At 55.1% G+C, this 15,240-nt stretch overlaps 1 protein-coding gene across 1 annotated transcript in view; it reads left to right on the plus strand.

The window, feature by feature from the left end:
• The window catches only part of PTK7 (protein tyrosine kinase 7 (inactive)), a 66,272-nt gene extending 52,793 nt beyond the window's left edge, over positions 1–13,479 (plus strand). The window contains exons 17-20 of the mRNA XM_055135362.1: positions 452–532; positions 9,962–10,113; positions 12,106–12,284; positions 12,750–13,479. Coding sequence (XP_054991337.1) covers positions 452–532; positions 9,962–10,113; positions 12,106–12,284; positions 12,750–12,910 — 573 coding nt within the window. The 3' untranslated portion in view covers positions 12,911–13,479. The remainder of the gene's footprint in view (positions 1–451; positions 533–9,961; positions 10,114–12,105; positions 12,285–12,749) is intronic.
• The last annotated feature ends 1,761 nt before the right edge of the window (positions 13,480–15,240 follow it).

Genomic DNA, 15,240 nt, shown 5'->3' on the forward strand with positions numbered 1-15,240 from the left:
TTTTCCCTCCCTCCCTTCTTGCCACACTTGGCAGTACTTAGCCTGTGGTTCCAGGGATCCCACCCATCACCCACCCCACTCTACCCCCACGTGCAAAACAGGGGGTTCGTCTCCCTGTTGTGTGTCCCCCCCACCCCCCCGCTGGCCCTGTCCTTCCTTCTTTCCACTTGTGTTCCTTGCTGGGCTGCTGCTGTCTCATGTCTGTGAGGCCGGGGGCTTCACCTGTTTCCTGCCCGGGAAGTAGGGCCAGTGGTTGAGAACCCATGTCAGATTGAGCCCCTGGACCGCAGCTTTCCTCCGAGAGCGGGGTATGGGGAGGAGTGACAGTCCCCTCCCGCTGACCAGGGCAGCTCAGGGGCCTACCCCAGTGTGTCAAGGCCCTGAGCCATGCCTAAGCCCCAGCTGCTGGCGGCCGGGAGCTGACCGACTTTTTTTTTTCCCCCCACTTCAGGGTGACCTTAAACAGTTCCTGAGGATTTCCAAGAGCAAGGACGAAAAACTGAAGTCCCAGCCGCTGAGCACCAAGCAGAAGGTGAGAGGGGAGGGAGGGGTCCCGGGTGGCCGCAGCACCAGGCTCCCCCTCCCTGGGCCCAGGTTCTGAGCTTCTGGCTTCCCTCCTCTCCCCTCTGGGATCACAGCGGTGCTGAAGCGCACACGGGCACCCCGTTTCGCAGGTGAAGAGTCGCTGCGAGTGCAGTACAGTGGCCGGTCCAGCTGGTGTTGCCTGAAGTGGGGTGGGGGTGCTGCCTGCGTGCAGGGGCGTGCACCCCACATCTGCAGGAGCGATGCCGGCGGCGTTCCCGGGTGACTTGTGTGAGGTGGGGAGGAGAGAGAGGCCGCGCCTCGAGGGGAATCTCCTTGTCCTGTCCACCTCTGCCCCCCCCCCCCCCCCCCCCCGGCACGGCCAGGGGAATCTGGGCTGATAGCATCTGCGTCTGCGTGAGCCTTGCTCCGTGCTGGAAAGGAAGGTCAGCTAACACCTTACCCAGGCCCTCGGGTTCTTACCTTTCTCTCGGAAAAGACTTTCAGAAGAAGTTAAGCAGTGGAGTGAAAACCAGGCTTTATTTGCAAGTTAGGAGGGAGAGAGAGGGAGAGGGGGAGTTTGTTTTAATTTTTTAAATTTTATTGAATCACCGTGAGACAGTTAAAAGCTTTCATGTTTGGGTTACAATCTCACAATGATCAAACACCCACCCCTCCACCAGTGCACATTCCCCACCACCAATATCCCGGGTATACCCCCCTCTTTCCCACCCTCCCCCTGCCTCCATGGCAGACAATATTCCCCATACTCTCTCTCTACTTTTGGGCATTATGGTTTGCAACACAGACACTGAGAGGTCATCATGTTTGGTCCATTATCTACTTTCGGCGTGCGTCTCCCATCCCAGCTGGTCCAGCCATCATTTTCTTAGTGATCCCCTCTCTATTCCATCTGCCTTCTCCCGGGAGAGGGGGAGATTGAGGATGTGTGCTCAAGAGAGAACACGGGTTTCTCCGGGGTGGAGAGGGAGCCCAGCGTCAGGAAGAAAGTATGAAAGTCTTTATCTCGAGGGGAGATGCAGGTGACACATGTGCTCGGGCACCACGCACGCTCGGCAGCCACACGTAGGTACAGGCAGCACCTGGGCTGGGGCAGCATAAGCATCTGCTTCCTTTGTTCCCATTGGCTTTTAAAGGGTTTCTCCCAGCCTGTCCTACGTGAGGCTTTCAACCTATTGCAGAGTTTGTTGTTGGGGCTAAAGCGATAGCACAGCGGGTAGGGTAGGGCGTTTGCCTTGCATGCGGCCCACCCGGGTTCAATTCCCTGCATCCCATATGGTCCCCCAAGCACTGCCAGGAGTAATTCCTGAGTGCAGAACCAGGAGTAACCCCTGTGCATCACTGGGTGTGACCCAAAAAGAAAAAAAAAAAGTTCATTGCTAGGGTCTGGAGCCATAGTACCACGGGGAGGGCGTTTTCCATGCATGTGGCCAACCTGGGTTCCATCCCTGGCGTCCCATGTGGTTCATTGAGCACTGCCAGGAGTGGTCCCTGAGTGCAGAGCCAGGAGTAACCCTTAAGCATCGCCAGGCGCGGCTCCACACCCCCGAAATAGCGCAGAAGAGCAGGCTGGCTGGCACCCCACCCACTGCAGTCACCCTCTCCTGCCTCCTCTGCTCCCCTCCCAAACGGGGCCCCCCCCTTCCTGCCCCCCCCAGCTCTCTACCTCCTAAAGCAGTTCAGGCGCTGGGCTGCTCTGACCCACTGTCCCCCAGGTCTCAGCCTTTGGGGTGAGAAGTGGGTGTGTGTCTCCCTGGCTGGCCTGGTCCCCCTGAGGGTGAGTTTACTGAAGGCCCTGAGGCCCCGGCCAGGCTTTGGCCAGTTCTCCCTCCTGGGATGCTCAGGAGAGGTCTGGGAGCTGGGAGGCTACGTTGGGCGAGTTCCTCCTAGCGGGGCGAGGTCAGGGACCGAGAGCTGCTCAGGACTGGCATCGAAGTGGCTAGTACAAGATGGAAATGTCCAGGGGCCAGGAGTGGGCTCAGGTCCCCAGCACCTGTTCTGTGTGAGGCCCCAAGTTTGATCCCGGGCTCCGCCCACATGCAGAGTGTAGTCCCAGGCCTGACTCAGCATCATCATCATCATCATCATCCCGTTGATCATTGAATTTCTCGAGTGGTCTCAGTAATGTCTCCATTCATCCTAGCCCTGAGATTTTAGAAGCCTCTCTTTACTCGTCCTTCCCAACGATGCCGCATTGGAAGCTCTTTCAGAAGGTCAGGGGAATGAGACCCAGTGTTGTTACTGGTTTTGGCATATGAATACACCATGGGGAGTTTGCGAGGCTCTCCCATGTGGGCAGGAAACTCGGTAGCTAACAAGGTTCTCCCAGAGGGAGAACTAAGCTATAAGATGTCATGCGGCCGCAAAGTGACTGCGCACTTCCAGGAGCTTGGTTTTAAGTCTCTGGGTGTGGGCCATTGGTGGGATTACACAGTGCCAGGGGCAGTCCCTGGGTATGACGCCTAGCTACTGGAGAATGGGGAATCTGGGCGCAAGAGGCCCAGTCCTGATTCGAGCAGCCTTGGAGGTGTCAGCCCTGGGTCCCACCCACCTGAGTTCCTCTGCTGGTACCTTCATGCGTGAGGCTCGTCCAAACATGTGGAGAGGGGCCTTGAGCATGGCTGTGGCTAGGCTCTGGAGGTCTTAGGTCACTGGGAGCTCTGCTCGGGGCAGGGAGGAAAGCTGGAGCCCACCCCCTCCGAGGGGACCCGGGGAAGACAGCCACGTGCACGGGCAAGAGAGTCTGACTCTGCAAGAGATTAGATTTCCCGTTGCCTGGAGGCGGGGAGCACCACCTCTAGCATGGACCGAGAGCCCCCCCAGCTGTGCGCAGCCTCCAGCAGCTGGGGCCCAGGGTGGGGGAGTTTCAGTAGGGGCGGAGGGGCCCACACAGTGAGGGGGAACAGAGTGATGAAGCTCCTGAGCCTTCATCTAGGCAAGCATAGTGCGGGGAACATGGGGCTCCCTGCCCGAGAAAGTCCTTGGGGTTCATTCTCGTGGGCAGGAAGGGGACACTTCCGGGTCAGGAGTCAGTTCTCTGGTCAGAAGCAGAGTCCCCAGGCTGATGGGACAGCTCAGCCACCCGCTTGCACATGACCGGCCCCGCACACCTCTCTTGGCTAGGAGGGCATCATTACCTTTCATACTTACTCAGTTTTGTTTTGTTTGGGGGCCGCACCTGGCAATGTTTGGGATCTACTTGCTGTGTGAGCAGGGTTCTGAGCCCTTAGCTCGCTGAGCCACCTCCCTGGCCCCAGCCATTGGGCCATCGCCCTGACCCCACGCCACAGCATCTTAAATTTGATGGGGATGCTTCCATGATGGTTCTGGATTCTCCCCTGTCAGCATTCTATGGTGGAAATGGGGAAGAGTGCTTTAAAAAACTGCAGGTGAAAACAAAAAACCTGGACTTTTTTTTTTTTTTTTTTTTTTTGCTTTTTGGGTCAGACCTAGCAACACACAGGGGTTATTCCTGGCTCATGCACTCAGGAATTACTCCTGGCGGTGCTCAGAGGACCATATAGGATGCTGGGAATCGAACCGGGTTCAGCCGCGTGAAAGGCAAATGCCCTACCTGTTGTGCTATTGCTCCAGCCCCCAAACCTGGATGTTTCTGGGTCTCTGCCTGAGAGCTTCCATTTCTGCACAAGCTCTCCAGCTGATGCTTTTATTTTTCCCTTGGGTGGCAGCACCCAGCAGTGTGCAGGGCTACCCCTGGCAGTGCTTGGGGATCATATGAGGTGCTGGGGACTCAGACCAGGGTCAGTGACATGCAAGGTGAGTGCCTTAACCCCTGTACTGTCTCTCTCTCTCTCTCTCTCTCTCTCTCTCTCTCTCTCTCTCTCTCTCTCTCTCTCTCTCTCTCACACACACACACACACACACACACACACACACCCCTACCTCACACACCCCTTTTCATTTCAGTTTTCTATTTCCCTTGGTTGCTGTAATGTTCATGTCCACTTGGTGGAGGAGGCAGGAGGTTGTGCTTGTGGAAGTTGCGTGCTATGGTGTGGGATGGTGTTGGGTCCCTGGGGGCTGCCAGCCTCATGCCTCCAGCTAGACCGAGCCACATCCCACGCTTTCTTCAGCAGGTTCATGAACGCTGAGGCCTGCTGCAGGACTATGCAGGACTGTGCCTTGGAAATGTTTATCTTCTGTTGCTTTGGAGTCCTTCCTGGCTCTGTTCAGGGCTTACTCCTGGCTCTGCACTTGGGTCACTCGTGGCAGACTTGGGACCATATGGGATGCTGGGGATCGAACCTGGGTTGGCGTGTGCAAGTTCAGTGCCCTAGATGTGGTACTGTTGCTCGGCCCCTTGCCTTGGAAGTGGTTTTATGGATTTATTTATTAAAAAAAAATTAGAATCCTCTATGAGAAATGCACATTCCAGGGACTGGGGCGGTAACTCAGGTGGTAGACCGTGTACCCCTGTGTCCGGTCCCTGGCACCAAATGCTCCCCTTACCCCCAATAGTGCTAGGTGTGACCCCTATTAAAAAGGGGGGATGTATTTTGCATCCAGATTCAGCAGATAGACCCCACCCCCCAAGAAACTAAAACTAACCTTTCGAAGTACTGTATCTGTGATGCTCTTGATACCTCCTACCCTGGTGTGTGGGGGCTACAGAGGGGACACACGCTTCGCATGTGCTCCGCTGCTGAGCCACGTTGCTGTCACCCTGGTTTTCACTGTCCCACAGAATTTGTCTTGCAACCTCACGGATCCCATTAGCAGTTTGAAAAGAATAGTTTGGAGTTCAGCGCCACAGTACAGCAGGTCGGAGGGCACTGGCCTGGAAACCGGCTGATTCCATCCCCGGCACCCCGTAAGGTAGCCCTGAGCCCCGCCAGGAGTGATTCCTGAGTGCAGAGCCACGGGAAGCCCTGAGCACTGCCGGGTGTGGTCCCAAAACAACAGAAGAAGCACAATGTGGGATGGGGGGGGGGTTCCTCTGGCATTGAAAATTCTCAGGGAAGAGACAGTGATGCGGAAATGAGTCTTTTTGTTTTGTTTTAATTTGTTTTGTTTTTTAATTTTTTTTCTTTTTGGGTCACACCCGGCGATGCACAGGGATTACTCCTAGCTCTGCACTCAGGAATCACTCCTGATGGTGCTCAGGGGACCATATGGGACGCTGGGAATCAAACTCAGATTTGCTGTGTGCAAGGCAAATGCCCTACCCGCTGTGCTATATCGCTCCAGCCCCCAGAAACCAGTTTTATGTGCTACTGGTTGAGTGAGTGGCTGTGTCCTGACCCTCTGAGGCTCCTGGGGGCTGAGAGCAAGGTGAGCCATTAAAGGGGGCCAAGTGCGCCTTGGCTGCTGGGAATAGGAAGGAGGGAGCTGTGCCCGGCGTGGGCTAAGAGGCGTCTGGGAGCGTTGGGGGGGGGGGCGCAATTACAGGTCACCTTTGTAAGGTAGCTGATGAGATGCCAGAGAGAAACAACTCAGAGAATTCCAACCAGTGATTTCTCTGGGACCTCCCTGGCAGCTTATGGCCAGACAGGAGCCAACATAGCACCCCCCCCCCGGACAGCACTTGGGTGGCAGATGCGTGGACAGAACCTGAGCAGAAGCCTGTCCAGAGAAGAGCTCATAGTGCCCCAAGCCCAGGTCAGCCTCTGGAATGTCCCAGCAGGAGAGGATGGGACAGTCAGGCCGGGGCTTTATTTTTATTTTACCAATTAATGAATTCCTTTTCTTTCTTTCATTTTTAATTTATTTTTTTATTAAATATCTGTGAGATAGACCGTTACAAAGCTGTTCATGGTTGGGTGTCAGTCACACAATGATGTAACACTCGTCCCTCCACCAGTGCCACCTCCCTTCACCAGTGTCCCCTGTCTCCCTTCCACCATCCCCCAACACACACCCCAAGCTTGCATCTGCTCCCTCCTCCCTCTCCCTCTCCTTTTGTGCATTATGGTTTGCAATACAAGTATTAAGAGGTCACCATGGGGCGAGGGCTGGAGTGATAGCACAGTAGGTTTGCCTTGCACATGGCCGACCCAGGTTTGATTCCCAACATCCCTATATGGTCCCCTGAGCACCACCAGGAGTAATTCCTGAGTGCAAAGCCAGGAATAACCCCTGTGCATCACTGGGTGTGACCCCAAAAAAGAAAAAAAAAAAGAAGTCATCATGTTTGTTCAGGGTGTTCAGGATTTTTACCAGGAAGCTTAGGCTGGAGTAGTTTTTTTCTAACTAGATGGCAGCTTTGGGGTGTGGATGTGACTGCTGAGGTTTCTGGGAGTTTAGGGAAGTGGGGGGAGGTAGCCCATCCCAACTCCGAGAAAGCCTGGAGATTTGTCACAGAATCAGCATACCCAGATTTTCAGCAGATTATCTCTCTGTGAGACCTGTCTGGAAATGGTGGAGTCAGGCGTGGGGGGTATGGTGGTAATTTTGGATTGTGGAAGCAAGTGGCTGCCTAGGGCTCTGCTTGGGCGAGCACCAGGCCAGCCCACCCCCTTCCGACTTACCCCTCTCTGTTCAGCCTTGTGCAGGATTGACTATGACTTTTGATCTCTTTCAAGATTTATTTATGGGTCTCTGTAGCAAGGCTGATAAATGAACTTGGATGGCTGAGCTGGAGGTGGTTTGTGGGCATGGCTCCCACATACACAATTTTTGGCCATTTAATTTCTCAAGAAACTTGGTCCCGAGTTGTGTGGGTCTGGCCAGAGACATGGCAGCAATTTTGGGGTATCAGGAAGCCTGAATGCACCACCAGGCTACTGATGCGCTCGCCCTGCGGACAGCACTGCACCCCCATGTTTTGCTTTTAGACCACACCCAGCAGTGCTTACTGCTTGGTGCTTACTCCTGGCTCTGCTCAGGATTCACTCCCGGTGGGGCTCAGGAGATCATGTCATACGGGATGCTGGGATCAAACCTGGGGCGGCCACGTGCGAGGCAAGCGCCCTCCCACTGTGCTACAGCTCCAGCCCCAGGCCTAGGCCTTGTGTAGGGCGGGTAGATGTCATTGTAGTCGGAAATGGATCCTTGGACCTTCAGGTGATATTTTGCCCCACAGTAAGGAAATCCGTCTTTCACTGCTTCTCAGAATCAGTTTCACTGCCCTTGCTCAGCCAGTATTTCCAGAAGGACGGCATCCCCAGAAAGATAGTCCATCCCTTGTCACCTTGCCACTTCCAGTATCCGGTTTCAGCTTGTTTTGCTTTAGAGTGAGATCAGAGCAGCCCAGGGCAGCATAGGACAGAGGTTCCAGCCCCTTTAGAAAGTCAGGCAGGACAGGACAGTGTTGGGTTTGGGAACCTGAAGTCGAGTCTGTCTGTCTGTCTGTCTGTCTGTCTGGGATGGACTATTTCTGGGCCGTCTGGTCCTCTTATCACCAGTGACAGGAATATGAGGAGCACTGGGCCTGAGCAATAATACAGCAGATAGGGCATTTGCCTTAACATGCGGCTGACCCAGGTTTGATTCCCAATGTCCTATATGGTCCCCCGAACCCCCCAGGAGTAATTCCTGAGTGCATGAGTCAGGAGTAACCCCTGAGCATTACAGGTTGTGTCCCCAAAACGAAGTCAGAAAAAGATGAGGGGGCACGTGGTGCCCCTGAGTCAGTAGACAGCGTCAGTTAGCCCCTGGCAGCAAGTGAGGGTTCCGGACACAGGGCTCGGGGTCCTGCTGGACTCAACACTGGCCTCTTTTCTGTGTGTGTGGTTTATTGTCCCTCCCTGTGGGGCTCGGGGCTCCCAGTTCTTTTCTGGTTGTGCATGCAGTTTGCAGAATCGAACCCGCGCCGCTGGTAGGCAGAGCATGCTTAGCCCTTGGGGCTGTCTCCCTACACTGCACCCCGGTTTGCTGGGGGTATTGGGGCTACACCTGGCTGGCTCAGTGATCACTCCTTAGGGGGCTTGGGGTCCATCTGTGGTGCCGGGGATCGAACCCAGGTTGGCTGGGTGCAAGGCAAGTGCTTACCCATTGTATGTCTCGCCCTGTATCTTTTTGGTTTTGTTTGGGGCCACTCCCAGTTATGCTCAGGACTTAATCCTGGCTTTGCACTCAGGGATCAATCGTGGCGGGAATTGAACCTGAGTCGGCTTAGTACAAGGCAAATGTCAGACCTGCTGTACTATCGCTCCAGCCCTTAAATCTTATTGATTGGTTGATTGATTGATTGATAGCTTTTTGGGTCACATGCGGCTGCTCAGGGGTTACTCCTGGCTCTGCACTCAGGAATTACTCCTGGCAGTGCTCAGGGGACCATATGGGATGCTGGGAATTGAACCCGGGTCGGCTGTGTGCAAGGCGAACGCCCTACCCACTGTGCTATCGCTCCAGCCGCTGGCCCTTAAATTAAAAAAAAAAAAAAATTCCCTCCCTTCCTGTTTTTGTGTGGTGCTGGGGACGCACACACTTGGCTGGTACACTCACAGATGCTCACAGGTGGGGCGGGGCACCTCCCCTATGTGTGTATGTGCAGCTCACAGGGATCACACACCCCATTGGGCCACTCTGTTGAGTCCTGCTCGGTACTGTGGGGTGGTTCCAGGCGATGGAACTCCAGGCCTGATGTTCGTCCGGCATGCGCGGTTCTGCCCAGCTTGCCCCACTGCTTGGGTCAGCTTCCTAGATAATAAATATTTAGCTGGAAACTTTGTGTGTATGTTTGCTTTATTTATTTTTCATTTTTTTGGTCTTTGGGGCCGTACCAGCAGTGCTCAGGGCTTCCTCTTGCCTCCGTGCTCAGATTCGCTCCTGGCAGGGCACAGGCCCCCCTGTGTGGTGCCAGGGGTCGGCTCTGTGCAAGGCAAGTGCTTTCCTGCTGCAGTTTCCAGCCCCGTGTGTTGTCTTTTAATAATTCTGAGGTTCTTGTACCCTTTTGGCAACACTGAGCCCCGGGATGCGCATGCAAGAGATGAGCCAGAGCCACATCACTGGCCCCAAGATGAGGTTTTGTCCACGAGCTGTCGGGCTCCTCCCTACCGCACCTACAGTGAGGGTCTGTATGTGCTGGTGTGGGCGGTGGATGGCTTCATGTCTAGACCCTGCCAGGAGGGAGGGCTGTGTGTATGTCTGCAGCCCCAGGTGACCACCATGTGCTCTGATTGTGGCCAGAGAATTGAAACTAAAGACTTTTCCTGATGGGGAGACCTCAGTGGGCTGAATTGCAGTTCTTGCAATAACTAAGCAAGTGCTGGGCTGAATTGCAGTTATTGCAACAATGAAGCAAGTGTCGTGTGCCCCCTGTTTGCTGGCTCTTGAGTACCAGCAGAGGTGCTGGGGCAGGAACTGTGCCCGGAATCTCCCGCATGTAAGGCATGTCTCCCGCTTTACAGGAAGGAAAGGGAAGGTCAGGGAGGCCTGCTCTGGGGGTCCCGAGGCCTCATGCTGACGAAGTGGGTGTCTTGGTCCTGGCTCCTGACATGACCCTTCCTTCCTGCAGGTGTCGCTGTGCACCCAGGTGGCCCTGGGCATGGAGCACCTGTCCAACAGCCGCTTCGTGCACAAGGACCTGGCCGCACGCAACTGCCTGGTCAGCGCACAGAGGCAGGTGAAGGTGTCGGCGCTGGGGCTCAGCAAGGACGTGTACAACAGGTAGGAGGCTGTGTGCTGTGGGCTTCTCTGAGGCTGGGGCGGGCCGGCAATGTGTCCCCGTCCCCTCTCCAGAGCTGTCACCCTGTCCCTGACCTGCACTTTCTAGGTTTTTTTTTCTTTCTCCTTTTTGGGTACACACCTGGTGATGCACAGGAGTTACTCCTGGCTTTGCACTCAGCAATCACTCCTGGTGGTGCTTGGGAAACCATATGGGATGCTGGGAATCGAACCCGGGTCAGCCGCATGCAAGGCAAACACCCTCTCAGCAGTACTATTGCTCCAGCCCCGACTTGCACTTTCTGTACTGGCACAAAAGTAAAACAGAGTCAGCTGGAGCTATAGTACAGCTATAGTACAGCGGGTCAGGCTCTTGCTTGCATGCAGCTGACGCATGCGTGTTCAATCCCCAGTACCCAACATGGTCCCCTGAACCCTGCCAAGGAGCACAGAGCCAGGAGTAAGCCCTGAGCACCGCTGGGTGTGACTCTCCCATAAAGAAAAACAAAACCAAACAAGGACTGTGTGTAGGACACTGTTACACACAGGGAACCTGGTTTGATCCCTGGCACCTCATACGGTCCCCCAGGCACTGCTGGGTGTGGCCAAAAAGCTCCCCGAAAAATAGTGATACAGTGGTTTTTGTTTGCATTTTTTGTCTGAGATCAACAACTGGCATTGCTCGGGGATTACTCCTTGCTCTGCACTCAGGAATTATTTGGGCATATGGGATGCGGGTATCGAACCTTGGTTGGCCGCATGTGAGGCAAATGCCTTAATCCACTGTACTACCACTCCAGCCCCAGATACAGCTTTTTTTGTTTCTCTTGGGGCCACACCCAGGGCTGGGGATGAAGCCCAGGGTTCGTACATGCAGTGCTTTGCTCCAGCTCTGAGCGCTCCTCAGCCTGTGCGCTTATGTCTCATAACTGTCCGAACCTTGTTGGATTCTTCACGTAGGCTCCTCTCTCATTGCCCATGGTCATTTCTGTTTGGGAGCTTGCATGTCATGCTCCACACCCGCCCAGCTCCCGTCAGGCTGCTCGGGAATGCCTCCACGTTTTCTGGGAAATTACCCCTGATCGAGTCACCCCCAATCTGAGTCACCCCAGTTCATCTGAGTGTCACTGTAGCCATGATGGCTTGACTGCCAAGTGAGGTTTTCCCTCCATTTGCTGTCCATGTTTGTTACATTTTAGACATGAGTATAATGATTGCTCATTTTTTGTTTGTTTGTTTGTTTTTGTTTTTGTTTTGGGGCCATGCCTAGCTCTGTGCTCAGGGATCACTCCTGGTGGGCTCTGGAACCATATGGGGTACCAGGGATTGAACCCCAGTCAGCCATATTCGAGGCGAGCGCTCTACCCCACTGTACTATAGCTCCAGCCCTGATTGGTCTTTTCTTTTTTTTTTTGCTTTTTGGGGTCACACCTGGCAGTGCTCAGGGTTTATTCCTGGCTCTGCACTCAGGAATCACTCCTGGGTGATCCCTCAGGGGACATATGGGATGCCAGGGATGCCACGTGTAAGGCAAACACTCTCTCCGCTGTGCTATCGCTCCGGCCCCCTGATTGGTCTTTCTTATTTGGGCAAATTTTTATTCTAATGGAATTTTGTAACCATCCAATGCCACAGGATGCTTCCAAGTTTCATTTTGCCCCCCCCCCTCGTGATCAGCAGGTGTCACCCGAGTACCTTGCTGTAGAAAAGGTGGGTTTTAGGAACCGGGGCAGTAGTATAGCTGTTAGGGTATTTTCCTTGCGCGTGGCCAGCCTAGGTTCAATCCCCGCAATCTGGTATGGTCCCCTGAGCCCTGCCAAGAGTGATCCCTTAGCACAGAGCCAGGAGTCAGCCCTGAGCACCACTAGGTGTGGCCCAAAAACAAAAAGAAAAAGGAAAGTCTTGTTTTAGCCCACGTGGACACCCAGATCTGGACCAGGCCCCCCACCTTGAGTGGCAGGGGCCCCTCACGCCCGTGTGTGGTTCTTCCCACAGCGAGTACTACCATTTCCGCCAGGCCTGGGTGCCCCTGCGCTGGATGGCGCCCGAGGCTATCCTGGAGGGTGACTTCTCCACCAAGTCCGATGTCTGGGCCTTCGGGGTGCTGATGTGGGAAGTGTTCACCCACGGAGAGATGCCCCATGGAGGGCAGGCGGATGACGAAGTACTGGCAGGTAGGCCTCGGGGTGCCCAAGGGCTGAGTCCCCGGGGTAGGGAGCGGGTCTTCCCCGTGGGGACTGGTGTTCACAGGGACAGAGCCCACCCCCCTGCCGGAATTCTGTCATTGAAACCCAAGAATCCTGAGACTAGTGGGCAAAGCCTGTATTTCACCACATACTGTCGCCACCCCATCATCCTTGCATCCTGGTTATATTCTTCAGTCAGAGTAGCACAATTTTAGAAGTTTCAGGTAATAGATACACTCCACTTTTTCACACACACACACACACACACACACACACACAAGTGTCATAAAATCTGCAACGGTCATGCAGTAAACTCTGAGGTCCGCCAGAGAGAGCTGGGGCAGGTGGGACGTAGGTTTTAAGAGTCCCTGAATGGGGCTCCCGGAAGCCCCGGCCCCCGCTCACCCCCGTGATGCTGGGGTGCCTCACGTGCTGCCCTTCCCCCTCCCACAGACCTGCAGGCCGGGAAGGCCCGGCTCCCGCAGCCCGAAGGCTGCCCGTCCAAGCTCTACCGGCTGATGCAGCGCTGCTGGGCCCTGAGCCCCAAGGACCGGCCCTCCTTCAGTGAGATCGCCAATGCCCTGGGCGACAGCCCCTCGGACAGCAAGCCGTGAGGGGAGCCCCGGCCACGGGGCCTCAGCATGGCACGGGGGGCGGGAGGCCTCCTCGGGAACCCCCCGGGAGCATGCAGGGCCGGATCCCCTCGTTCTCTCTGGCCCTTGGGGGCCCCGGTCACCATCACAGGAGCTGCTGGGGCCTCTCTTCCCTGGGCAGTTCTCTCCTCCCTCGTGGCCCTGGGGGAGGTGGATTCAAACCCAGACTGGGCAGCTAGGGCCTCTGCTGGCCGTTTCTCTGCTACCCGTTCCCTCCATCAAGATAAGTGTGGGTGCTCAGGTAACCCCAGTTTCTGGCTGAGGTCTCCTCCACCTGGACCAGGTCCAGTTCTGCCTCTCACTCACCCACCAATATTCCCAAGGGAAGGTGGGGCGGAGGAGAGCCATCCTGGGGGTCCCGGCCAGGTCCTGAAGGCCATCAGCCGGCCTTGTGTGTGCTCACCCTTCCTGCCCCCACCCTCTCTCTCCTTCCTTCCTCCCAAGTGCCTGGCAGATGAAGGAGTTTTCAGGAGCTTTTGACACTATATAATCCGCCCTTTTTGTATGCACCCGGGCGGCTTTTGTATGTAATTGCAGCGTGGGGGGGGCTGGGGGGGGCTGGAACCAGCGGTGGGGGGTGGCCTATACCCGCCTCACACCTGTATTGTTGTTTCTTGTTGTTTGTTTGACTTTTTTTATTTTTCGATGTTTTTTGGTTGTTTTTTTTTTTTTACACTCGCTGCTCTCAATAAAGAAGGCTTTTTTACAACCTGCTTCTGTTGCTCATTGCCCACTCTTGCCCTGCGTGGCGTTCCCTCCTCCCCGAGAAGCCCCAGCTTCCTCCACCGACGCTGGAGGAGGTAGTGGTGCAAACGTGGGTTTCCCTGCGCTGGTGGGTTCTCAAGCATCGCGTGAAAGATTTGCGTACAAACCTCGAAAGATGGAGAAGAGTGAGACTTGGTTGTACCATTCAACCAAATGGGTTTGGGTCCCTTCCCACATGTCCAGCCTCTCCTTGACACGTGTCCCGGTGCTGACCCGTCCTGTGTATGACCTCCCGGTCCTGTCTTACGAGGTTCCCTCGCCTCCAGTGAACGATGGCCACACCTTGTCCCGTGTCACTAGCCTGTATTCACTTTCCTAGTCTGAAATTGCGTCTCTGGGACCTTCCTGGACTGTACCTCAACGGTCCCCGGCACGTCTTGTCCTTCATAGCCAGCCTGCCACCACATTGAGTGTGGTGAGATCCCTGTGTTCTGCCCATTGCTGGGCGCCAGCAATATTTGTCGTCCTGTCCCACTTTACTAGTCTCCAGCCACAGCCACGGGGCATGTGGGTGAGGCTCCCCTAGCTGGGCGTCTGCACCTCGCCTGTATTCTACCTCTGTCTGCCCCTGTCCTTGGCCGTCTGACGGGTGCTCAGTCCTGCCTGATTCTGCAGTCTGCCTGGGCGTGTGCAGAGAAAGATGGGGAGCGAGAGAGGAAAAGTGGGGCCTTCTTTTATCTGCTCTCAACTCCCACCACTTGCTATGCCATTATCTGTTTTGATTGGTTGTTACCTTGAGACTTAAAGTGACTGACAGTTCACCCAACACGGCCTCCCTTCCACTGGGAGGCTCTGGAGGGCAGAAGGTAGAAGAGTGAAGAGGGGATGCTATAGACAGGACCGCGGAGGGTGGCAGGGCAGATGCCGAATCTCTTTAAGACTTAAGGAAGGGGGGCTGGAGAGATAGTGCAGGGATTAAGGTCATCATCACCTGGCCCGTGGCTAACTTGTGTACACATAGCACAATGGGTGGCTGCCTGCCCTACATGAGGGCAACCCAGGCTCACTTTCTGGCACCCCAGATGGTTCCCTGAGCCCTGTCAGGAATGAGCACTGAGCTAGGAGTCAGCCCTGAGCACTGTCAGGTATGATCCTGAAACAAAAGAGATGGGGCCAGAGAGAGAGAGTACAGTGGGTAGGGGGTTTACCTTGTATATGGTTGATCCAGGTTTAGTCCTCAACAGCCATATATTCCCCTGAGCCTGCCGGCAGAGATCCGTGAGCCCAGAACCAGGAGTCAGCTCCAAGAAATGCCAAGTATGGCCCAAAAAGAAAAAAGACTTGAGGAAGAAGCCAAGGAATGGTCTCGGCAGCCTCCCCCCCACAAAAAAAAAGAGAAGAAAAACAAGGAGAAGGAGAAGGAAAGAGAGAAAGAGAGAGAGAGAGAGAGAGAGAGAGAGAGAGAGAGAGAAGAGAGAGAGAAGAAAGAAAAAGCGAGCCGGGGACATGGTGCGGTGGGCTGGAACACTTGCTTTGCACGTGGGAATTGTACCCACGTGGTTTCCCCAGTCACCCACCAGGCAATG

The sequence above is a fragment of the Sorex araneus genome, chromosome 4 (genome assembly GCF_027595985.1).
Source record: "Sorex araneus isolate mSorAra2 chromosome 4, mSorAra2.pri, whole genome shotgun sequence".
NCBI classification, from domain to species: Eukaryota; Metazoa; Chordata; class Mammalia; order Eulipotyphla; family Soricidae; genus Sorex; species Sorex araneus.